At 39.5% G+C, this 24,216-nt stretch overlaps 1 protein-coding gene across 3 annotated transcripts; it reads left to right on the forward strand.

The window, feature by feature from the left end:
• The first annotated feature begins 4,121 nt into the window (after nucleotides 1-4,121).
• On the forward strand, nucleotides 4,122-24,111 carry LOC144713486 (NAD(P)-binding Rossmann-fold superfamily protein). 3 transcript variants are annotated; one of them, XM_078588080.1, is made up of 11 exons: nucleotides 4,122-4,316; nucleotides 6,663-6,730; nucleotides 7,951-8,047; nucleotides 8,331-8,478; nucleotides 9,137-9,349; nucleotides 10,273-10,407; nucleotides 21,145-21,279; nucleotides 21,397-21,612; nucleotides 22,192-22,316; nucleotides 22,586-22,643; nucleotides 22,724-23,108. In XM_078588080.1, the coding sequence occupies exons 1-11, from the start codon at nucleotides 4,225-4,227 to the stop codon at nucleotides 22,760-22,762; spliced, it is 1,326 nt and encodes a 441-aa protein (XP_078444206.1). In that variant the 5' UTR covers nucleotides 4,122-4,224; the 3' UTR covers nucleotides 22,763-23,108. The 3 variants fall into 3 exon arrangements, with proteins under 3 accessions (XP_078444206.1, XP_078444205.1, XP_078444204.1); XM_078588079.1 differs by lacking the exon at nucleotides 22,724-23,108 and adding an exon at nucleotides 23,974-24,111 and having other exon boundaries at nucleotides 4,126-4,316; nucleotides 7,984-8,047; XM_078588078.1 differs by lacking the exon at nucleotides 22,724-23,108 and adding an exon at nucleotides 23,974-24,111 and having other exon boundaries at nucleotides 4,127-4,316.
• The last annotated feature ends 105 nt before the right edge of the window (nucleotides 24,112-24,216 follow it).

Genomic DNA, 24,216 nt, shown 5'->3' on the forward strand with positions numbered 1-24,216 from the left:
TTTTCTTTTAGAATATTATAGGATTATGATTACATCGTCATATAATATTGTTTTAATGCTAGCTCATTATGCTGCAGGTTTTGGGTGGGTCATATCTCATTTCATCAAGGTCTTCATCTTCATTAGCCTACCCACCTGTGTCTAAAATAAAGAAATGATTTACGATCTCTATACGAATGCTAAAATCAAAATGATTTTGAGTAGAAAGTAAATTCTTCTCGTGCATGTGCGAGCTTTGCCACTAGGCAGCCTCCGGATGGGCCTATTGGCCCTTCTTTTTTTTGTTGACAAGGCTTAATATACCCTTGTTATGCCTCCACCTAGGCACACTGCACATGCTTGAATGAAAATGGTCACTAGGTGTGGTTGGCTTGAGTACTTCTGCGCTTGCTGGCTACCAACTAGTTTGAGTCCTAATGTGCTCATTCATAGCCCCCTTTTTGAGTACTCTTTATTTTGTTCTGAATCAAAAATATTCTAAATCGACCATTCAAAAAAATTAATTCTAGAGAATAATTAGGCCCAAAAATGTATCCCACTATTTAAAGTCACTATGTCATAAAAACATGATTTCATGAAACTATATCTATGATATATTCAATCTTTAAATCATGAAAAATACATAGTGGAAAATGTAAAAATTTATACAATGGACCATTCAATACATGAAATGTTTTTTTGCACTTAAATGACTTTAATCATATAAGAATTGGGGTCATGTATGAATGATTACATTCATAAAATTGGACTTTTCATATATCAAGAACATAAAGATGATTGAGAGTCCAATAAGGGATTGTATGTCCTCAAAAAAAGAGGAGACAAGTCAAGGAAGATGATGTGATGACACTATTGACTAATGTGGTAGAATATCAACAAAGATTCCTCTGTAATTATAAATGCATAAATATTGGATCAGATGGTCAATTAGGTTTTGACAGTTACCATGCGAGGAGGCATATTAGGAGCAATGTCAATAACAATGGGTTCAAGATCATGTGCAAGTAGGTCACTAAGATTAGTCTTGACTGGCCAAACTTGAGGGCGATCAAGGCAGTGAGATAAAAAATTTATGGGGTCATGGAGAGGAGGCTATTATATTTGTTTGCAAATGTCCCCAAGGTGTCCTTCACAATGCATGGGTGGATTGTTGAGAATTTATGCAGCCTACTTCGCATGATGTTTTGTTGGGTGCATTATTTATGGAAAATACGTGATTCTGTGATAATCTAAAAAATTAAGGTTTTAATAAAAATATAAGCACGTATTCATTTAATAATTTAAGCTAGTGATGAGTACGGATTGTCTCCACTGGGAACGGTGATTAAGGATTTAATATTTTTAGTATAGTGATTATTGTGATGAGAGGAGATATAGTACTAAATACAAAATTGAGTGACGAGTAAAAGGCAGCGCGAGATAGTGATATTAATTAAGGATAGTAGTTAGTAGATAGTGATAATTAAAAGTTGAGAAGACTGAGAAAATGCGAGAATGAAATGAAAATAACACTAAGAATGACAGGAGCAAGGTGGGGAATGAGTCATATACGGTAAATGAAAAGTGATTTAATGATAAATTCTCATCATAGTCTAAAAGAACTTATCACTCTTCAATATCGGTTGTCACACACAATGCCTCAAGAAACATGCCAATAATGATGCTTTTTGTGGAATAAATTCAGGCGATGAATGAAGAATTTGTTGTGGATTGACATGTCCCATGTGCAACCCATGTGATGGAAATTATTGTCAAAACTGCTCTGAGGTCATTACACATCATATTGCCTCCCCCTAATGTTACAGGCAACACTAAAATTTTTATGGAGATGACATTGTGTACGGAAACTATATCAATGATTTGGATGCTATTCACAATTATGTGGCAATGTAGGCCAATGTAGTGGTTCATGGTCCAGATGACATAAAAAATGTAGCCATAAATATGTATTTTTAAGATTTATTTTATTTTACTGCAATTTTTTATGATTTATATCTAGAATATGCACAAAAATTATCACTTATTCATATTGAAAATGAAATTAACACTCTTTTTTGTTATAGGTCCTAATTAATGGGGTTTAGTGATTTATGAATTAATCACACTTAATTCTCTTGAATCAAGCAGTTTATTTTTCTCATGATTTCCTTGTTGTTTTATTGAATGATAGGACTCAGGTAAATGTAATATTAATGATATATCAATAGTGGATAAGAGAGGGAGCTAAAGCACTATGAAGCCCACTATAGAGCATGCCCAATCCGGATCCCAAAAGGAGCTTAAGCCCAATCAAAGGAGGGGCCTATTTTTAAGGAAAAATTCAAGTGGGTGGTTGATGTTTCTTTCCTATAAAGGGGGTCACGAAATTGACTGACCAGATTTCCAAAACCTGGCCACACATTCTATGTTTCTCACATTGACAATATGAGATTCCTACTTATACCCCTTTTCTCCCACATTGTAACTATCCCTGAATTTCTGTCCAAAACTCTATTTTGGCAACCTTGAGTGCAGCAGTGTCTCCTGGGTCCACCATGTTTGGGTGTCAGGTTTAGTGGAGGAGGAAAGTAGACAACCAGATTTGGAGGAATCTGAAGAACAATGCATCCGTAGCTCAAGAGGAAGTAGCACCGGAGGTTCCTGTATTCTCGGAGGTTCCTGCCTTCCACCCTTAATTTTGACTACTCTTTCTTACATGATGTGATGGCCAAGACCCAAGGCTTTCTAGTGCCATAAGTGGCGCTAAAAAATTCATCCTGCTGCTCAAGTAATTGAATTTTATTAAATAAAAAATCAGAGGCCCACCATGCATTTGTTGGCACCGCCATGCCAAGTCCGGGTGCTGCTGCGGGCAAACCCTGGCGCACTTGCCAAAAATTGCCATAAGCTATTTAAGGTAGTTATTAGTTGATTTATTAAAATTATAATATTTAATAATGTTTCTCAAAAATAACTCTAAAGTTATTCTCAACATAATTTAGGTTTTCGTGCATTCGACTCACTTAAAAAGAAACTATTGCTTCTCTCAAAGTTGGGTTTTGTTTTTATCTATAAAAACTATTTATATAATAAAATGAAAAATATTCTAATTTCTTTCTCAATCCTTACTCAAGTCTATCATTTGTGAAGAAACATTATAAAATTGTAGTTTAATCCAGGAAGTAATGATGACCTATACCTTTTTTTGGCTTATCAAATCATAACCTTGTTTCATGGATGATGTGCCCTGACTTAAAGACATGGTCACAGCTATTGGAGAATTATCTAAATAACAATTGAAATATTGGAAGACATCCAGAAATTGTTTGCAAAAGTATCATACTCACATGTTGTTGAACCGTCCAACACAATAGAACAATACAAACGGAATGTTGAATGATGCACTAGAGAAGTGATATGTCATTGCTTTGATGACCATTTGAGTTGTGGATATAGTGGATAGTGGATTTAGAGTGTCTCATGATGAGTGGGAAATGATTTTTGAGTCACATGACATCTTAGGGCCATTTCACAAAATGACAAAATTTGTTACTGGCTCCAGTATTCAGAATGCATCACCCATCCCATCTTCGTCTCCACCAAGCCTTCCATGAGGTGATGCAAGACGTGACGGATGATGCTTGACGAACCCTACTGTCCATTTTACAAAATGACTAAATTTGTTAGTGGATCCAATATTTAGAATGCGTCACCCATCCCATCTGTCTCCACCAAGCCTTCCATGAGGTGATGCAAGACGTGACGGATGATGCTTGACGAACCCTACTGTCCATTTTACAAAATGACTAAATTTGTTAGTGGATCCAATATTCAGAATGTGTCACCCATCCCATCATCGTCTCCACCATGCCTCCCATGACGTGATGGAAGACGTGACGGACGATGCTTGACAAACCCTACTGTCCATTTTACAAAATGACAAAATTTGTTAGCAGCTCCAATATTCAGAATGTGTCAACAATTCCATCTTCGTCTCCACCACGCCTCCCCTGATGTGATGGAAGGCGTGACGGATGACGTTTAACAAACCCTACTGTCCACTGTGCTAGGTTGGAGGCAAAAACTATTTGGATTTTGGACAGGATTGGGCTGGGCCGGGCTTATAACGACTGCCCAGGGAGTTTAGTAAGAAGGGAATGAAAGAAAGTTCATAAATTAGAACTTAGATTTTGGCGGTTGGGAACTCACTGCCGGCGGAAAGGAGCGCAGGAGAGGCGAAGAGTGATGTCTGAACGTTGGAAGGTAGTCTGTCTGATCGGTGCAGGAACCGTTTTGGGTTCCGTTTCCACCTACGCTCTGCTGAAGCTCTACTCGAGGTCTCTGTACCTGGTTTTCTCTCTTTTTCTTTTGTATTTGTCTTGTTGATCTACCGTTGGTAGGTATTTTCTCTCCTTATCTAGTTCGTTGTTCGTCTTTTGAGTGTTTCAAATCAATTGTTCTAATATTTTTATTATTTACGGCGCTTCTTCGATGGAGACATGTTTTCCTTGTTCGCATAATGTGGCATTAGCTTGAAATTTCGCAAGTTCTGTCGCGTATGATTTTTATGAAGCCGGATTTTGTTTTAAATTATTCGATGAATAGATGTTTTCTTCCCCCAGACGATGTTGCATAAGCTTGAAAGTAACAAAATTCAGTCGGCTAATGCAGCATAACCTTGAGTTTAAGCAATTTCAGTCGTGTATGACTGTTTGTGGAGCCATATTCAGCAAAAAAATTGTTTTTGCCGAAATGGATTTTTTCTTTGCCGGCAGCACATTGCTCATAATCTTGAAAGTAGCAAAATCCAGTCGGAGTACCATTCCGTTAACCCAATGTTGGTTTGAGCTTTCCGGGGAAAAGAGTTAGGCTTAATGGAAATTGATTCTGTGCCTATTCTGCGCGCATAACATTTGCTGCGAGTATGACATTCAAGTTTATGACTGTTTGTCTGTGTTGAGCCATGTCATATAACTGTTCGTTCGTGTTAATTGTAGAAATGATTTTCAACGCTGGCTTCTGGAGTTGACTCCTGAAAAGCAGTCGTCCCATCCAACCCTTATTGGACAAAAAATAGTAATCGTGTTGTGTTGTTTGATACAAGTGGGAGATCCCACTTATAAGTGATACATGTGATGTGCCACTTAGGTCAGGCTCAATAGAGTTATAAAAAGAAGAGGGTTCTAATAGACTTTTATAACATGAGCCCATAAGGGCACATTCATGATGGAGCATTAACAAAGGGATTTATAAAGATGCGCGAAGCTCTCCTGGGCTGACAACAACATTGCGCTTGACTAAATTTATTTGTTCTTGAGCATTGGGGTTTCAAATCACAACATTACATGGGAATGGGTCCAACATCACTATCAGTCATCATTTCTGAGCCGAATATAGGTTTTTTTTCTGTCCTTGGTGCCGTTCAGATCAGTTTGTCTTTTTCCATTCGATTTTCTACTGTTTATTTTACAATCTGTTTAATTTTTATTTAAAACTTTAACATTTTTATGTCACAATCTGTGATGATCGAATTTGGCATAACGTTCTGAAAGTTATGTTCTGTTTTTCCTCAAGTGGCGGTCTGCTAGAGGTTAATTAAACAATTAATTTTTTGTGAAGTCATAGAAATGGCTTTGAACTAAAGAATGCAGTGGTTGAAATATTTTTCTGCATCATGATATTGTTTATCCAATTATGCTATTTAAGGAAAATAATTTAGGGCAAACTTTAAAATTTTAACTTGATGTTACTCATAGTACTTAAAGACCTTGGGCATCAATGTTGATCATCATGTTTCTGTCACTCCATATTAGAAGTTTGATTCTCTCCATCTTTCTATCTTCACGTCAATCTTTCTTGAAGTATCTGACTATTTGCGAGTTACCAGCTGCCACTGTCATCGTTCTCCTTACATAAGACTTCAGCACAATCAGGGTAAAATAGAATATTCTATTTAGGGATGCGAAAAAACCCCATTTATACACAGATTAATGAGATTTTGACTAATGGACCTGTAAATCTGAACTAGGAAGGATAATGGCCCATAAGGCTTTACTGGTTACTATGAAAAGGAATTACAAGGGAAAGGCTCTGGTAATGGCTAACACTGTCCAATTTAAATCTAACACAAATCGCCAATCTTTCATGGGACGTTTTCTGAATACACCATGAAGCCATTTGTCTTATTACTGGTATGTAGATTCCTACAAAATAAAATTGACTATGTTCTATTTAACTGGGGATAATTTTGTATTCGGCAGATAATTCATGGAAAATTTATATTTCTTTGAAATATCATAGAAATGTTTTTTGAATCCTTTAAACAAATATGTAAAAGTTTTCAAGTTCTTACGTAGGTTATGGACGGTTCTTGGTGTGGTTATTGCCTTTTTGGATGATCGGAGGAAAGATGAGATGGCAGGGTGACAGGAGGAGCCCCACATCCTAGGAAAATAGATTAAACAGCTCTCATTTCACTTCACTCCATCTGCCTTAAATAGGCAAATCGAGATACAATTTACACAAATACCGTTCTAAAGTAGGGGATAACGCTTTTACTCCTATGCATGTGACACTCATATTTAGGTATTTTACATGTTTAATCATATGAATAGCCATGAAAAGACTCTATTTGTCATATATTTTCCTGTTCATTTGATTCATTTTCTATCTTTATGTTTCAGATGGAGTGATAGTATTGACATAGCCAAGGCACCGAGAACAAGTGACCAGACCTTAGTTGGGGGTACAGGTATTTATAACGCTACAGCTTTAGCTTAGCTGTCCAAACTTATGGTTATATTTCGTTTCTGTCTGCTATTGTTATATTCGTTGAGAGTTAATAGCTGATGCAACCTGGAAGGGTTTGTTTCTTAAAAAAAGAAAAAAAAACCTGGATGGGTTTGTTATTCAATGATACATCATTAGGAAGTGACGAATGGAAAAGAGACCAGGCTGGTCGGTCATGTATTTTTGACGATCATATATGTTATTATTATCTTTTTTTGAAATTGGTCATATATGTCATTATTAATTTTGGGTTGATCACCGATTTTGGGTGATCTTTCCTCTTTTTCTTCAAGTAAGAAAATATTGTTCAATGAATACTGAGTGATCTAAACTATGGAATTGAAACTGATGAGAAACCCCGAACCACGATTTCTCACAGTAAGTGAGGAGTTCGTTCAATCCACGATTTAGGGAAGATAGGTAAACTGTATATCGGGATGATAGAGAGAGAAGGGAGAGGAATCTGCAGGAAACGGAAAGAGCGTCGCCTCCTGAAGTGCGAGAGAGAGAGTGAGGGAGAGCGTCCTCTGCGTGCAGGGAAGATCTTTTGCAGAACAGGGAAACACGATGGTGAGCAGGGATGCCTAGCGGTAGAACGCTAGAGGGGAATAGAGAAGAGGGAGAGAAACTCACGGTGATTCAAAAAAACCCCTTCCCTTCCTCCTCCCCAACCCTTAAGTTAGGGTTGCTATTGGGTTCTGCTGCTGTTTGGGCCGGCGCCGCTCATAAATGCGGCCCAGTATCATATCAGAAACATCCAACTATCCAAGAGAATTTAGAAATTCAGGGGTGAAGACGAGAAATATGTTCCCGGGGTTGAAGAGAGATAAAACTGTGAATAACAAGGAGTGACAAAATGTCACTGCTCCACAGGGTAAGTTGTCGTTCTGGCTGCAGAGCCAGGGGAAGAGAGAGTTACAACCAAGGAGAGGTGAAGAGAACAGAGGTTAGTATGTTCCTCACGTCTATCTTCCTGCCCCTTCAAGACATTGAAGGGGCTGAAGATGAGGGTTCTTTATGGGCCTTTGGGCCATTATAGTGTTGGGGGGGGGTTGCCTTCTAGATTTATGATGCGTAGGATCATATCAAAGCGAGACTTATTGTATTTAGAGTGCTAAGTTCATGAACTAAGAGTAAGCTGTTTATAAATTTAAATGTTCACATGGTTTATCTTTATTTAAGGAAAACTCAGTTCATCTCAAAATCATCAAACAGCTGAGCGCAAGTCAAGTTTTGGGGATTTTCTTAGTGACGAAATTATTTCTGAACAGCTTACAAGGTACGTTAACATGTCACTTGGTCTGTAATATTGTGCTGATATTTTCTTCCTAGGATTTTGAGTTAGCTTTGAGTTGACAAGTTAATCATCCAGGGTAATTCTATTTGCATTTTCTTTTAAAAGTAGAATAGTTCTGGCCGTGTAACTTTTTTTTTTTAAAGTTATTTAAGGCGGTCACCCCACAAAGCGGTAACCATCCATCTGGCTGTGTAAATAATATGCTGCCACATCATAATGTTACCATTGATGGTTGTTATTTGTGATTAATTTTCATTTTATGCAGGAATATTCAGTTTTTTGGAAGTGAATCTCAACGAAAAGTGAGCAAATCATTTGTTGTCATCATTGGCTTGGGGGGAGTTGGGAGCCATGCTGCCTCTATGCTTTTGAGATCTGGAGTAGGGAGGCTTCTCTTAGTGGATTTTGATCAGGTATCAGATCCAACATATAGGGGATCCTATGGTTAAAATAAATTTGCTAAGAACCTGGTTGTTTTTGGTTGAATTAAAAGAGCATAAATTATATGATCGAGCTTCCCTTTGTATAAGAACGCTTTGGTATACTGAAGTAGGCGTACTGAGTAAAATAAAGTGTGACATTCATGCAAGCTTGCCAAAGTCTTGCTGAAGCAGTGGTCGACTGAGGGCCTTTGAGAGAATATGGGCTCAGTATTCAGTGGAGCAAACATATGTTGTTCATATGAGTCCACTCTCCAGATTCTCTTTAAAAAAATGACAATCCACGTCATTGTGTTTGACCTGTTATGCGGAATGGGATCATGTGCAATGCTGATTTCATATCTGTCATCTCAGAACAGGCGGATTGGCTTCATTGTGAATTTTTATAGCGCTCTTTTTTTACGGGAGTTTTTTAAAGAAATATTAAAAGTGATCGTTTTTTGCTGGCTATCATTTGTTGTAAGTTAAATGAATTTATCGTGTCAGTTGTTGAAATTAGTATTTTTGACCTTTATAAGTTAAATTCTCTCAATGTTTTTTTTCACCTGTATGTGCTTAAAGGTTTAAATTTAGTGTTTGGTTTTATTACATTTTTATTATTTTTTTGTTTTTTGATCGATTGGTTGGGCAGGTGTCACTTTCATCCCTTAATCGGCATGCTGTTGCCACTCGAGATGATGTTGGCACACCTAAAGCCATATGCCTGAGGAAACATTTTTCATTTATCTTTCCAGAATGTGAGATTGATGCAAGAGTACAGATGTATGATACATCCACTGAAGAAGAGATTTTGGGTGGAAATCCTGACTTTGTTCTCGATTGCATTGATAATATCGACACCAAGGTATGATATGTGCTTTGCCACTGCCGTCATCCCTCTTTATTAGCAATTTTACTCTATGTTTATTTCAATACGATGTATGCTAGTAATATGTATCACAAAAGTATCTTTACCTGTGACTTCGAAAAAGTCATTTTTATTTTTCTTTTGAATTCATTTACAGAAGTTGATTATATCAAACCTGAAAGTTTGTCCTATGCAAGGAACAACTATTTCTCAAGCAGGTCATTTAAAAAGTTCAAAACATCGTTTACAGTTCAATAAAAAGTTCAAATTTCTTGGAGAATGCTGTAAAAGATAAAGATGCCATTATTTCTCCTGACCTACTTTTCTATCCTTTCCATTCTTCAGCATTCTTTGCTTCTACTCTAAAATCAATCATTGTTGATCACTTTAAGAAAACACCTATCGTCCTCTCTTTTCTTAGCTGACAGATATTCATTTTATTTACTATTTTCCTGATTTATTATAAACTTTTAATTATTTTATGCTCTATGCAAATGTTTCTCATCTTCAATCTCCCTTTTGTTGTTTTGGCCTTATATTTTCCGTTCCTGTCTTGGGTTCTTGTAGAATCACTTAATTTTCGTCTAAAAAGTTCTTTTCTACCTCTTTCCATCAATGTTTATACTAACTTACCAATTCATATTCTTCATGCGTGCACCTTGGTGGAAGGCCTTTATTTCGCATGGTCACATGTGAATCACTAATGGCTTGGATGCTGTTGCTTCTTCTTTTGTGGGGCCTCGTACATGTTAAGACCTAGATCTTCTCAATATCATAGTGTTCAAAAGATTTATCATTTTGAGTCCTACCTACTAATCACAATGAACATGTGATAGAGAAACATACTGGAGTTCTGTGATAATATGATCATTTAGTATTTTGTGTTTTTTTCTTCAACTCTTGGTTATTCCTTGTTATAGGTTGCCCTTCTTGCAGCATGTGTCCACAGAGGTCTGCGAGTCCTATCTGCTACCGGAGCTGGTGCAAGAGCAGACCCTACGCGAATTCGTATTGCTGACCTGAGGGAATCAACAACCGATCCACTCTCTCGAGCAGTAATGTTTTTAACTTGAGAAATTACTGAAATAAATACCAAATACTTGTTCTTTAAATCGTCCTGCTGTTGAGCAGATGATCTTTCTACTCATTTACTGTTTTATTTCTCTTCTTATTTCTCTGTGACCTGTTGTGTTTATTTAAGGGGGCCTGATAAAGGAGTTGGCTCACCTCAACTGTTTAAGTTACTTATTCAGCTCATGCAAATTAAGTCACTTAAACCTGCTCCTAGGCCAAGGTGCACCCTTGTCTCTTATGGGTATTTAATCTCTAGTCTCTTAGTAAAAATATGGTTCATCACGGCCTGGAGGCTGGTGGCTGGAATATTCTGCTCTAACAGACATGACATGGTGTCAGAGTCGTGTTAGAGCCATAGTGAGAATCTTCCTGGCTTGGATATGATACGAATCTACCTAGAACATGCAAGAGGGTCAGACACGTTCAGTCAATGTGAGTGACACAGGGTCAACCCATTAGGAGAGTATGTAAATAGAAGGGAGTCTCGTCGGAGAGAGAAGACATCATTCTTGAAGTTGTTGCAAGAGCAACCGGGCCGGAGTGTGGGGTGAATTCCCCATCCAGAGGGCAGGGAAGTTGATCCGACTTCCCCTGTGTGTTTGCCATTCCTTCAGTTTGCCTTCTTTATCTTTCACCTCCTTCGTTGCTGTATCCTCTCTCTAAATCTCGAGACCTCTATTCTTGGAAATTCTCGATTGTTGTTCAAGATCATTTTCTACCGTTCTTTGGAAGGAGCATCCGCTTCTTCGCCGGATCTTGAAAAGATCCATATCAGAAGGATGTCCCTTTGTCTGCTAAACATCTTTATTGTTTTCCGCTGCTGACCTTTGTCTGCTTCAACCACAGGGAAGAAGTGGAAGCATTATACTTCCAATAGCAGTGGGAAAAGACCTTCGTCAACTTCCACTATGGAACAAGATACTGCATCTGGCATTGGAGTAACTTCAGATGGACATGGCTATGGAGAGAAGGCCATCTCTATAAAGATTCTAGATCAATTGCTTCTGATATCTGAGAAGGTTACATTAACGGGTACAAACTTCTATCAGTGGCAAAGCATGTTATGCTGACACTGAAGGCTAGGTGTTTGAGTAAACATATGGTAAATGAACCAGTGGCAGAAGATTTCCCAGGGTTTGAAGAATTGGATGCAGAGGAGATCTTCTTCTGTACCTGGACCATTGGAATCCTAACCCTTGAAATATATGACAACTTTCTCCACATTGACACTGTGAAACAGATGTGGGATCAGATCCACACAAATTTTCCCAAGAAGGACAATATCTAAAGGGTTTATGCTCTTATTGGGCGAGGTTAAAAAATGGTTCAAGTTAACCAGTTTATTATTAAATATGCATGTGAATTCAAGGCTCTGTGGTGCCTTGAATTGTCGGCCTGTCAAGTCTTCCAATGGGTTGGATTGAAGGTACACTGTTAGACACTGCATTCTTATGTTTCTGGTAGGTGTGGACCTTGTGCATGAATATTTGAAGAAGCAGATCATTCAGCAGGAGAAAGAAAGTTTGTACACAGCAGGCGCAATTGGCATACCAAAGAAACTTACTTCAAGCTCTGTGGATATTCTGAAAGGATGGGGCAACAGGAACTGACTTGGAGAAACTCAAAGAAGAAATGACAAAGCTGATGGGCATGGTTAACATTTCGTCCCCCATCAGATCAAGTGAGTTTGGTACCTCTTTTTGGTTTCTCAATCATAATCTTGTTTCAGGTTGGTGCTGAATATTTGATACTGAGATCACATACCATATGATCCCTTGCAATGATAAAATTATCAACAACGAGAGAAGTGATGGTTTGAGAAGGGTTATAACTGCTGATAGAGGACTTCTTCAGGTGGCTGGTAGGAGTGATGTGAAGCTGGACAGATTGGGTATCAAAAAGGACAGTTTACATGTACCAAAGTTGAGGGCCCTGTTGTTTTCTCCAGAAAAGTTGGTTTCTGAATTCTGATGACTGCTTTCTATATTACAAGGTGGGGAAGACGACTAGACAAGTTAGAGGGGATGGGGGATGGAAGACTGCTGCTTATGGAGGAGAGAGATTGTCAGTGCTTCTTGATGGATGGTTGTCTCCGAAGCCAGGAGGATCAGAAGGGCAGCCGGGAGTATTTTTTTCATCATGATCGACTGGACATCTCTCCTTTGAAACTCTGAAATGATTATTTCCCTCTTTGTGTGTTGGTTTTGATGTTAAAACTCTGGTATGTGAGAGATGTCAACTTGCCAAACACAAGAAAGCTTCTTTAAGCCATGTTAGTGAACCTACTCAAATTTCATTCGAACTGCAGCACAGTGATGGCTGGTGACCCATGCCTGTCTCTAGCCTTACAGGCACAAACTGGTTCCTTATCTTTATCTATAAGTGCACACGTTAAACTTGGGGTAACTTATTTAATGCAAAGTCAGAAGTCAATCAAGATGTTGTGCACAGTTCATTATCCTTATCTGTGAGATGATCCAGACTCAATTTGGGGTTACTATAAAATTGTTCAGATCTGACAATGCCAAGGACTACAATAAAGAAATCTCAGATTATTGTCATGATGCTTGAGAATTCTGGCTCGACTATGAATGATCGAGGAAGATATATTCAAATTCCAATAGGAGAAAGTGAGTTCCCGTAGCTTCAGATCCAGAAAGGGAAATCTAGAACAAGGGGTTGTACAGCGATGCATTTGGAGAAGAATGAGGTAAGAGGGGATAGAGATGGGATAAACCGGATAAAAAGAGTACATTGGAGAAACCGGATCGGTGAGTTCCCTCTGGAGGAGAGGATATCTCAGCTCCAGTCAATTCAAGTAACTTCTTCTTGGAGATTTAATAAGGTGATTGTGCCAGAGTTGATCTCCTCTTTATTTATAGGACCAATAAGGGCCAGTCCTGCCTTTATTTGAATGGTCCATGTGGGATTAAGTTGTTCTGGGTTGGTGGCTCTGCCTCACCCTTTTGGGGTGATAAGTCCTGGGAAGGTCCTTAGCAATTATTTTAAGCAGAGGGTATCATTTGTGAATTACCATGCATGAGCATAGCTCTACAAAATGGGCTTGTTGGGAGGTTGATAGGATATGTTCCATCTGCTGCTAGTACAATGATACTCCACTGAGAAGTGCGCAAATGCTCCTGGGAAGAAGCCATCCTGACGAGTACCCATCTGATTAAACGCATCTCATTAAGGACCCTAGCTTATGTTAGCCCTCTGGAGAAACTTCCTAAATCTTTTCCTGTGGTAAAATTGAAAACTCATCATCTCCCATAGGTATTTGGGTGTGTAGCCTATGTGCACACCCACTGTCCTACAGTGGGGAAATTTAACACCCATTCAGTTAAATGCTTATTGTTGGGTTATTCATTTACTGAGAAGGGCTACAGTTTTTAGCAGCCAACCACTAAATGTTTTTTCATCTCTACCAGTGTGGCATTTGATGAATGTGCGCAGTCTATGTGAGAACTCCCAAAAGCCAACTGATGCCTCAGCCTGATCACTAGTGGATCCATTGATTCTACAATATCCCTGCGAACTCCTAGGTTGAACCTGATGGACGGAGTCCAGAATGGAGTCCTAAACCTCTGCTAATGCGCAATAATGACGCAATTATTGCTGCACCTGATTCTGAGCAAGGAGTTGTGGACCAACCTACTGAGGAAGATCTATGGTGGTCCATTGCTTTGCGAAAGGGGAAACAAAGTTGTATGCAGAGACCACTTTATCCCATTGCCAACAATCTGTCCAATGATTGTTGAAGTCACTCTTATTGGACTTTTCTCTCCAAGATCGTCTTTGTAAAAGTCCCTAGGTCAGTTGGGTAAGCTCTGAGTAGCAAGGAGCGGAGTCAAGCTATGGATTAGGAAATGGCACCATTGGAGAAAAATGTTTCTTTGGGAGTTAAGTATCACTACCTCCCAGCAAGATAGAAGTCAGATGTAAGGCTCAAGTGGTAACCAAGGGTTTTACAGAGTCATATGGGATTTGATTACTTTGAAATGTTCAGTCCAGTTGACTAGCTGGATATTGTATGGATCCTCCTATCCTTAGCTACTCGCAAGGACTGGAATAATCAACAGTATAACGTGAAGAACACACTTTTTCCACGGTGAATAGGAAAAATTCACATCACCATACCTCCGGGTGTAAACATGCTTATGAGGAGGATATGATTTGTAAATTAAAGAAGACCCTAGATGGTCTAAAGTAATCTCCAAATATGTCATTTGGAAGATTTGCAAAGACAAAAGAAACAGGTGTATTGTCCATGCAATGGAGACCACACCCTCTTTGTCCAACATCATGTTCAGAGTGACAGCCCTGATGGTCTATGTGGATGATATTTTAATTAATAGGAATGATTCAGTCGAAGCCCAGTGTCTCTGAGGATCACTTGCAGCAGAATTTGAAATCCACGTGGAGACTGAGGTATTCCTTAAGTATTCAGGTAGTCTAGTCCAGATATGGCATATTTATGTCACAGCACAATTACATCTTAGATATTCGCATGGAAACAGGCCAACTAATGTGTAAACGACTAAGCACTCCTGGTGACCTAAATATTAAGAAAGTGATGGAAGAGGATAGCCCGCCAGTGCACTGGGAGTCATATCAACGACTGACAGGAAGGTTAATTTATCTGAACGGTACTTGGCCTGATATTGCATTTGGCATGTGCAGCCAGTATATGCACGAACCTCATGAAATTCACCTACAGACTCCTTTAGGCTACTGTTCCTCTGATTTCCTCATTTCTGAACTCGGTTGTCTGAGGTATTCCCCTCTTACGGTCACAATCCATTTGATTCTCCACAGATACGGAGCCGTGATACAGATCTGTACCACTGGTATCAGAGCACTGAGATCCTCCAACGCCTGGACGTTTAAAATCGAGAATGGAAAAGATCATGGCCATCAATGGCAAATGTCATAAATTTGGCCCATATTATACAGTGACATTAAGAAATGAACTTGAAAGTTGAAGGCAACAGTATGGCGTTGCTGTGTCAAGTAACTTCGAAAGTGAAACATCGATATGTGTGTGTTCCAATGAGAAAAGGTTAGCAAGACTGTATTCCAAATTTTGAACGGGGATTACATATATTTTTTTGGCAAATCCATAATTGTGGTTGAAAGCCATGAAACAAATAGTTGGTTGAAAACGGTTTCTGATACCGAAAGGATTCTACTCGTCTCTTTGCATCAGGGAATAGTCAAACAAGGGGCATTGACCAGTCAACAAACATCAGGGGACTTTGTATCCCGGGTAGTGCTGATGTGGCCACTAACTCCCAGTCTTGATGGAGAGTGGGAGGAGGAATAAAGAATGCCTATAAATAAGAGTTGAGACCTCAAAGAAAGGTATTTTCTGGCAGTCGGACTTCTTGAAGGGTGTGGGAAATCTTGGAGAGACTAGCTTTATGGGGCAAGGGTCATCTGAGGGCGCTCGCATTATTAAGAGGTGCTAGCTACAAGAAGACAGACAATCACTCGAAGCCCAGTGGAGGGATCTCTACCTTAAAAGTGAGACATTCACATCGACAAGTATAACTCTTGTTTTTCTTACATTTTGATATAGATTGCATCAATTTCCTGGAGAGTACCTGCATCAATACACTAAAGCCAGAAATGCTTGCAGAGCTTAGTTATGAATATCCTCTTGCATTTCCTGCCATGGAAAATTTCTACACCAATAAATATTAATGAGGTTATGGATGTCTCTATTGATGCGGAGAATAATTTCAATATCCTCTTGCATTTCCTCACGTGGAGAATTTCTAAACCTATAAATATAAACCAATAGAATACAGGCAGGAAGACATGCCCTGGGCCCAGAAACCCGTAGCCAACCCTACGCATTTACTAATTCAGCAGGATGAGAGGGTCAAAAAACCTTTGGAAGCTCCTACAGAATACCTACTTGCCCCACAGGAAAGAAGATCATAAATAAATCCAATGATGAAATTTACAGTGGAAATAGACGATGGCATGTATCCATTGCAATGAGAAGAATCAACCTGGTCATAAGTGCCAGGGAAATCTGAAATTCAATCTGTGGAAGGAAAGGTTGACCAACCAATATCCAAATAAGATTTAATGAAGATGGATGATCTTCTGGTCATGTAGGGAGTTCCATACATTATCTGAGCTCCACTTGGTTATAATGACTACGTAGAGATCTTTGCCACCATAATTGATCACACCGTAATTGCTATGACTGATGGAGGGCACCTTATAATTTTATCCATCAAGCAATATTTCCGGCATGCTGTTATCTTGGGAGATGTATTGACTGATTATTTTTTTTTGAAAAAATTGGATAGGGGAGATCACACACAGTTGGTGACCCTCCCAGTGAGATAAAAATATATTATCTTTAAGTACATGTAGGGCCTAAAAGGCCGTCCAGGACCTTGACCCTTGTATACCATGCAGCGGTTGAACCTGCTGCTGTTTGTATCACCGTGTCTGTTGATGCTTCCTGTTCGTTAAAGATGACTTCGCTCCTGTGCAGCCATAGCGCCCATAGCACCGCGAAGGGTCGAAGCTGCCCCTCTCGCCCCCTAGGTGCTCCACTTTGTGTGGATGTACCAGTTACCATACAAGTTAATATATACTCTGTATTGACCGATTATACTTTAGATATTTCTGTGGATGTACTAGTTACTATACAAGACATTGGAGTCACTCAAAATTTTGTTCCATTCTCTACGAGGGATGACATTATGATCCTTGGCATCATGTGGGTGAAAACACTGGAGTGATTCTGGTGAAACTACAATCTCTTGATGTTCAAATCGTTACAGTGAGACAGGATCTGTGGCCTTCAAGCTGACGAAATTTTACTCCTGGGATTTAGAGAAAGCCCACTGTGATTGACTTGTACATTCAGCTTGTGGTATATGCTCGCAAAGCACTTGAACTTTGTGGCCATCAACCCACAACACCTTTAGAGATATATTCAGTCTCCATTGATCCCTTTACTGATAGAATCAACAAATTATATCCCACTTTTTTTCTACCCCAAAACATCACCACCTTATAGAGATTTTGACCATCACATCCGCCTGAGCAGGGGTCCCTTCCTATTAATATACATCCTTACCAATACTCTTACCTGCACAAGAATGTTGTGGAAGACCTCAGACACGAGTTATTGCCCCGAATCTGATACAACCTTCTGTTAGCTCATTTTCCTGTCGCACTAATGGTTGAAAAGAAATATGAGGGTTATAGGTTATGTCTTGATCTCAGACAGCTGAACAAGAATACCATACCTGACCATTATCCTCTTCCTATCTTTGATGAGTTGTTTGAAGAGTTCTCCAAATTAGATCTGAAGTCTGGCTACTACCAAGTCAGAATATGCCCCAAAGATGTCCACACAACTGTGTTTAAGATGCATCAAGTACACCTTAAATTCATTTTAATGTCTTTTAGGTTAAGAATCACTTCATCTTCTTTTCAAGCACCGATGAATTCCTTTCTCTAGCATCATTTACATAAAATTTCCTGGTATTCTTTGATGGCATTTATTTTCTGTGAGACTGCAGAGCAACAGAAAAACATCTGCATAAGTTCCACTTCGCAATCTGTTGGCGAAGATAACGCCAAACATCTGCATAAGTTCCTGGTATTTTTTGATGTCGTCATAAGTTCGACTTCGTAGTCTGTTGGTGAAGATAACGTCAAAAAGAAAATAAAACAGTTTTTTCCACTTTTATTGGCATACCCAAAAAGTCTGTGTAATTGTGTATCTATTCCCTTTCCTTTGTTGCTCACTTTCGAAGCTCTCTCCATGGAGATCTAAAGCTCTTGATCTGGTCTCGTGGAGGCTCATTGCAACATTGAGCTCTCTCTTGCTCTGGTTGCTTGTCTATTTACTTTCATCAGTCGCAATCTCATATTAGATTTTTGGGGTCAGGAGTATTCTTCAGTAGCCATCTCCAAAAAGTAATAAGCAGCTGTAGGGTTTCCTTGGCCTTGCATTGGCTAGTCTCATATTGAATGCTGTTTTTGAAGAGTCTCATATTGAATGTTATCGTTGATTTGTCAGAAAATACTTAACTATTACCCAATTGTTGATGTTTTTACTCAAGAAAAACCTCTTTCAATGGTTGAATATTGCTGAATCAGTTTACTTAACTCAAGAAGGCTCTTTCCACTACTCCTCTCCTGAGTCTATGATACTTTTCAATCTGGCGAACCGCTGCGGGGGCCATTTTACTCCAGTAAGGTGTAACCTATTGTCTATTTGGGTCAACCACTCTCAATCAGAGCACAATTAAAATCCGCCTATGAGATGGAACTTATGGCCGTTGTCTGTGCAATTCAAAATGGAAATACACCCCGAAATTTAATATTCATACCCTACCAGTTCAGCTTGAAACTTTGAACCGATCAGAGAGACATTCCGAGTACTATCATAAATGGCTAGTTAAGTTGTTGGGTTTCATTTCAAAATTGGCTTCAGAGCAGGGAAAAGGAATACAGTAGCCCTTTTGAGATTTTTCTCAGAAATAGAGGGGGAATGGTGATCACTAACTACAACTCAGTTGTTGGATAAACCAAAATTGGACCAAGAGGTCAAGAACCAAAGTTAGCATCTATGAACTTGAAGGGGGCTCGGATATATTTCCCAACTATACCATCCATTAGGGTTTTCTTCCCTACAAAAAGAGAAAATTGTGTTACCCTCTTCTGCAATCTTAATTCTTGTTATTCTGCATGAATTTACAGTACAAAGGTGGGAGGTCATGGTGGTTTCCACAGAACATGCATTAGTGAACAATTATCCCGGGCGGGTATGACGAAAACCATAAGACGTAGCTAAGTCCATCATCTGTCAACAACCCAAATCTTCCAACTTAGCCTCTGTTGGTCTGCTTCTAGTGTTCCCAATTCCAAACAAAGTTTAGGAAGAGATAACCACTTACTTTACAGAAGGATTGGCATATCAAAAGGCCACTTACTTAACAGAAGCATCACTGATGGTAATTTTTGGACTGATTCTGTAAGTACATCCACTATATTCCGTGAAGCTACCATTTACAGCTCATTCAGGCTACATGGGGTATGAAATTTCATATGATTAGATCAGGGCAGCTTTTTCACAACCCAATTCTGGAAAGAGCTTTATCGACTCCATGGCACCAAGTTAGATTTAGCTCTTCCTCCCATCTGGAAACACATGGACAAACCAAAGTCGTAGTTTAAAATGTTATTTATGTTGCTTCACATCTTAACGCCTTTGGAAATGGCATTAGTACCTCTGGAAATTGCTATAATACATCCTATACCTCTCTCATCAAGATGACACCATTCCAAGTTGTTGACCGGAGAGAACCACCCTCTCTGATCAGATACAGTTCTCCTTCAGACACACGAGATGTGGTTAGTCAATTATTGTCCCAGACAAAGAAGATGCACATTGGAGCGATGTACAATGTAATCCATGAGGACCACTATACCAAAGTCTGGCCTTGCAGGAGGACCACTTGGCAAAAAGAGTTTTCTGATGTCAATGGGGGAGGTTCCCACTTTGATCATTGCTCCTCTGCTGACTAGTGTGTTCTCTAGGATGGCAACATCATCTTATTCAAGCGCAAATATCAATCAGTGGTTTCTTGATCTAATACAGAGTGAGAGAATTGTGACACAGTGCAGGCCTCCTGTGAACTCCTCCCATCTGGCACAGCCGAATCATGAATTTCTCATTCCTACCTAAAAGGCCTATATTATGACAATCGGGTGGATCTAGTTTTGCATGAGTGGACCAAACACACTGAACTAAATCTCAATCTATTTCTGAGACAATTCAAACCTGATTCATTTCTTCAGTTGCTCTCATGTGATGACCAGCTTGCCAAATATTTCATCGAGCTGCTCCATGTGTCTATGATCTGGCTTGAAGGGCATCGGTCAGTGTATTATTATGTCAGACCAGAGGGTGGCAGAACTCTTCATCATGCAGCACGCCTTGAGTCAATGGAGTCCAAGACTCGGGGATTACGATGGCTGGGAATGCATCAGCGCTCCTTTTTCCAAAGGCATATGAGAAGATCCTAGAGGGACCAGAGGTACAAACTACTAGAGGCCTGTCGGGCTATTGGCGTAAAAAATTATGCTGAAAGTAAAGGTTTTTGGGTGGCTCTTATTGTGAAGACGACTGGTAATACGTGCCATTTGTCAGAAGATGTACCCATACACATTGGTGGAGTGCGCATTACGCTTGAGAGGAGAAGATGGCTGCAACCATCTCTTCTTCAAGTGTCCCTTCGCCTGATTGATCTGGGCTACTCAAACTCTACCGTCAGTAGAGTGCCATCTGAGGTGACTTTTTGGGAGTCTATGCAGGGGAAAGGTCCTACGAAGAGGGAGGAGAAGGGCCGAGCATTGGCCGTGCTATGGATAATATGGCTCCATCGAAATGAGGTGGTGTTCCAGGGGAGGAAGGCTTCTACGAATGGACTTTCCCATGAAGTCGAGGGCCTCATGGCAACCTGGTTCCTCGAGTTCTATAGAGAGTAGAGGGATTGACCTTGTACTGGTAGGATTACAGGGATCTACATGTGTAAGCTTGTTGATTACTGCTTTGTCAGGTGATCGCCTTGTGATTCAACCTTTCAAAAAAAATAGTTTCTGTTAATTTCATGAAATATTTTATTTCATATCCTTTGGTTTATGATCTGGCAAATTCTGATAAACATCCTTAGGTGAGACATCGTTTGAGAAGAGATCATGGTATTGAAGGTGGCATACCTGTTGTCTTTTCCTTGGAGAAACCAAAGGCAAAGCTCCTGCCATTCCGGGGGCCCAATGGAGTAGAAGAGAACCCATCAGATTATCAGGTTTAATGTCTGGCTTTCAAGTATTCATCTTTTAATGTTTTTACTTACCTTTCCATTTTTAACCTTATTCTGTGTCTTTTTAATGAAAATTCTGAGGGGCAATCATGTTGACATCAGATAGTACCAGGCTTCCGTGTACGTATAATTCCGGTGATGGGAGCAATACCAGCAATATTTGGACAAGTGATGGCATCTTATGTTGTAACTGAGGTTGCAGGAGTTGGCATCCAAACTGAACCTGTCATAAATTTAGACATTGATCACTACAGGATTCTTCATCAACGTCTTCTGGAACATGAGGAGGCGGTTTATGGATCTGCTGAACAAGTCCTGGTAAAGCATTTTTTGTTAAAAGCTTTGGCCCTATTTCCTGTCTTTTTGATGTTGTACAGTGCCTGTGGGTGTTTCATTGTTGCTTTCTGTCTAAGTTATGAATTCTTCTATTGTAGTTCATACTAATTTGGTACTAAGTGTGGCCTTCACTGGGATGGCCCAATAAGTGTGTTGATCATTAGGCCAATGATGCCCATTTAGGGTCATATTTGATCAACGGTTCTAATAGGTTAATTTAGAGTAGCTTCACATTACGAAAAAAAACAGGGAACATTCTTCCCAAAAGTTCAAACGATGGATGTCCCAAGCGAGAATGAAACAGTTTCTCTTCATCTCTCTCATTGACTCATGCTATGATTGTCATGGTTGGGCAGTGGCCATGAATGAATGCCATCTAATACCTGTTTAGTAAATAACCAATGATCCATGTATGTGTGATAATTTAATGGTTTGCAATCTTAGTAGATTTTCGTTTCCTATAAATTCGTTAAATCGGAATGGGGATGTTGAGATCAACGGAACTATGACCTTGTGGTTTCATCAGGATAATCATTTGAAACCTGATATCTTCGTCTCCAGGTGGACGTTGAGGAAGTCATGTATGTTGTGAAAGAACTGTGGCACGGGAGAAGTGCAAGAGATCAGTCGGTCAAAGAGATCGGCCGGAAAATGTGGCGTTCAGTCAACGAATTGACTATTGTCAGGTAAATTCCATTCTCTTTTACTTTACCCTAATGCCTTCAATAAAAAGCAGGAAATATTTTCTTATTAAGGAAAAAACAAATGTTTATAATTCTCGAAAACCCAAGATTGAAAATATGTGAAATTTCCCCTCCATTCTCTTCGTGTTTTCGGCTGGTAAAATTGCTAGTACTCCATTTACGATGTTCTTATTTTTATTCACGAAGAACATTGGGAAAATGATTCCTTGGCCGAAATATTTCATCACACTAGTAATCGATTTTATCCTCAGGTGGGATCGAGCAAAACCTGCATGTGTGACAAATCTCATACTACTGAAATTTAGAGAGGTAACATCCATCCCCCTATTTATAATTCATTGCCCCATGTCAATGATTCATATTCTTTGTTTATTACTGTCAATCTACAGGTTTTTCTCCCGAATCTCTTTGTAGACTTTTCCGCATAATCTACATCATCATTATTCAATCATAGTGATCATCATTTCGGTGGGTATGTGTTCTTGTTGGTCCCCCAATTCATAATTCATTCCCCATTCCAGTGAATCATCATGATCATCGTCATCATCAGTTCTTATTGGCCCCCCCATTTACCATTCATTAACTATGCCAATGAACCATTGTGATTTCAATCATCCTCATCATCATGATCATCCGTTCGGTGGTTATGTGTTTTTATTGGTCCCCCTATTTATCATTCATTCCTCATGCCAATGAATTATCATGATTTCGATCATCTTCATCATCAACACTTTGGTGGGTATGTGTTCTTATTGGTCCCCTTATTTACCATTCATTCCCCATGCCAATGGATCACCATAATTTCAATCATCACTATGACCATGATGGTGATCATGATCATCAGATCGGTTGTTATTTGTTCTTGTTGGTCCCCCGATTAATCATTCCAATGTATCATCATGATTTCGATGATATTCCATCATCATGATGATGATCATCATCAATTTGGTGGGTATTCATTTCCCATGCCAATGAATTGCCATGATTTCACTAATCAATATGATCATCTGTTTGATGGGTATGTGTTCTCATTGGCCCTCCTATTCATAATTCATTTCATGTGCCAATAAATCACCATGATTTCAATCATCATTATGATCATGATCATCAGTTTGGTGGTTATGTAATATTGTTGGTCCCCCTTATTTACCATTCATTCCCCATGCCAATGAATCACCATGATTTCAATCATCATTATGATCATGATCATCAGTTTGGTGGGTATGTAATATTGTTGGTCCTCCCGATTTACCATTCATTCCCCATGCCAATGAATCGCCACGATTTCAGCCATGATCATGATCATCATGATCGTCAGGTTGATGGGTATATGTTCTTATCGGTTCCCTGTTCATCCTTGATTCCCCATGCCAGTGAATCACCTTGATTTCAGCCATGATCATGATCATCATGATCGTCAGGTTGATGGGTATAAGTTCTTATCGGTCCCCCTATTCATCCTTCATTCCCAATGAATTGGGGCATGACCATGTTCATCATGATTATCAGGTTAACGAGTATATGTTCTTGTCCGTCCCCTGTTCATCTTTCGTTCCCCATGCCAATCAATCACCATGATTTCAATGATCGTCAAGATCACCATCATCATTTCTTCGGGTAAACCTTCTCGTTCCCGCAGGCGGAGGAGCATGAAACAAAGACTCTACACGACATAAAAACCAACGAGCCAGACTTCTTCCGCATGGTAACCGCCATCCTCAACCGCGCCCAAGTTGACTTCCCCTGACATCTCACAAGCCACTTCTAGAGAGAGAGATACATACCCAGACAGCAGGGGCCCATCAGTCACCATCACCATAACCCCCCCCATAATTAAACTCCACGTGGCATCATCATCTTCACATACCTGGCACTCTTCCTC

Source organism: Wolffia australiana, chromosome 16 (genome assembly GCF_029677425.1).
Source record: "Wolffia australiana isolate 7733 chromosome 16, ASM2967742v1".
Classification (NCBI taxonomy): domain Eukaryota; kingdom Viridiplantae; phylum Streptophyta; class Magnoliopsida; order Alismatales; family Araceae; genus Wolffia; species Wolffia australiana.

Excerpts from the sequence above, each read along its gene's own strand:
- LOC144713486 (XM_078588078.1), top strand. The coding sequence starts at position 4,225 with ATGTCTGAACGTTGGAAGGTAGTCTGTCTGATCGGTGCAGGAACCGTT. Across the intron at positions 6,731-7,950 it reads GACCTTAGTTGGGGGTACAG|GAAAACTCAGTTCATCTCAA; the intron begins GTATTTATAACG and ends TCTTTATTTAAG. Across the intron at positions 22,644-23,973 it reads TACTACTGAAATTTAGAGAG|GCGGAGGAGCATGAAACAAA; the intron begins GTAACATCCATC and ends TCGTTCCCGCAG.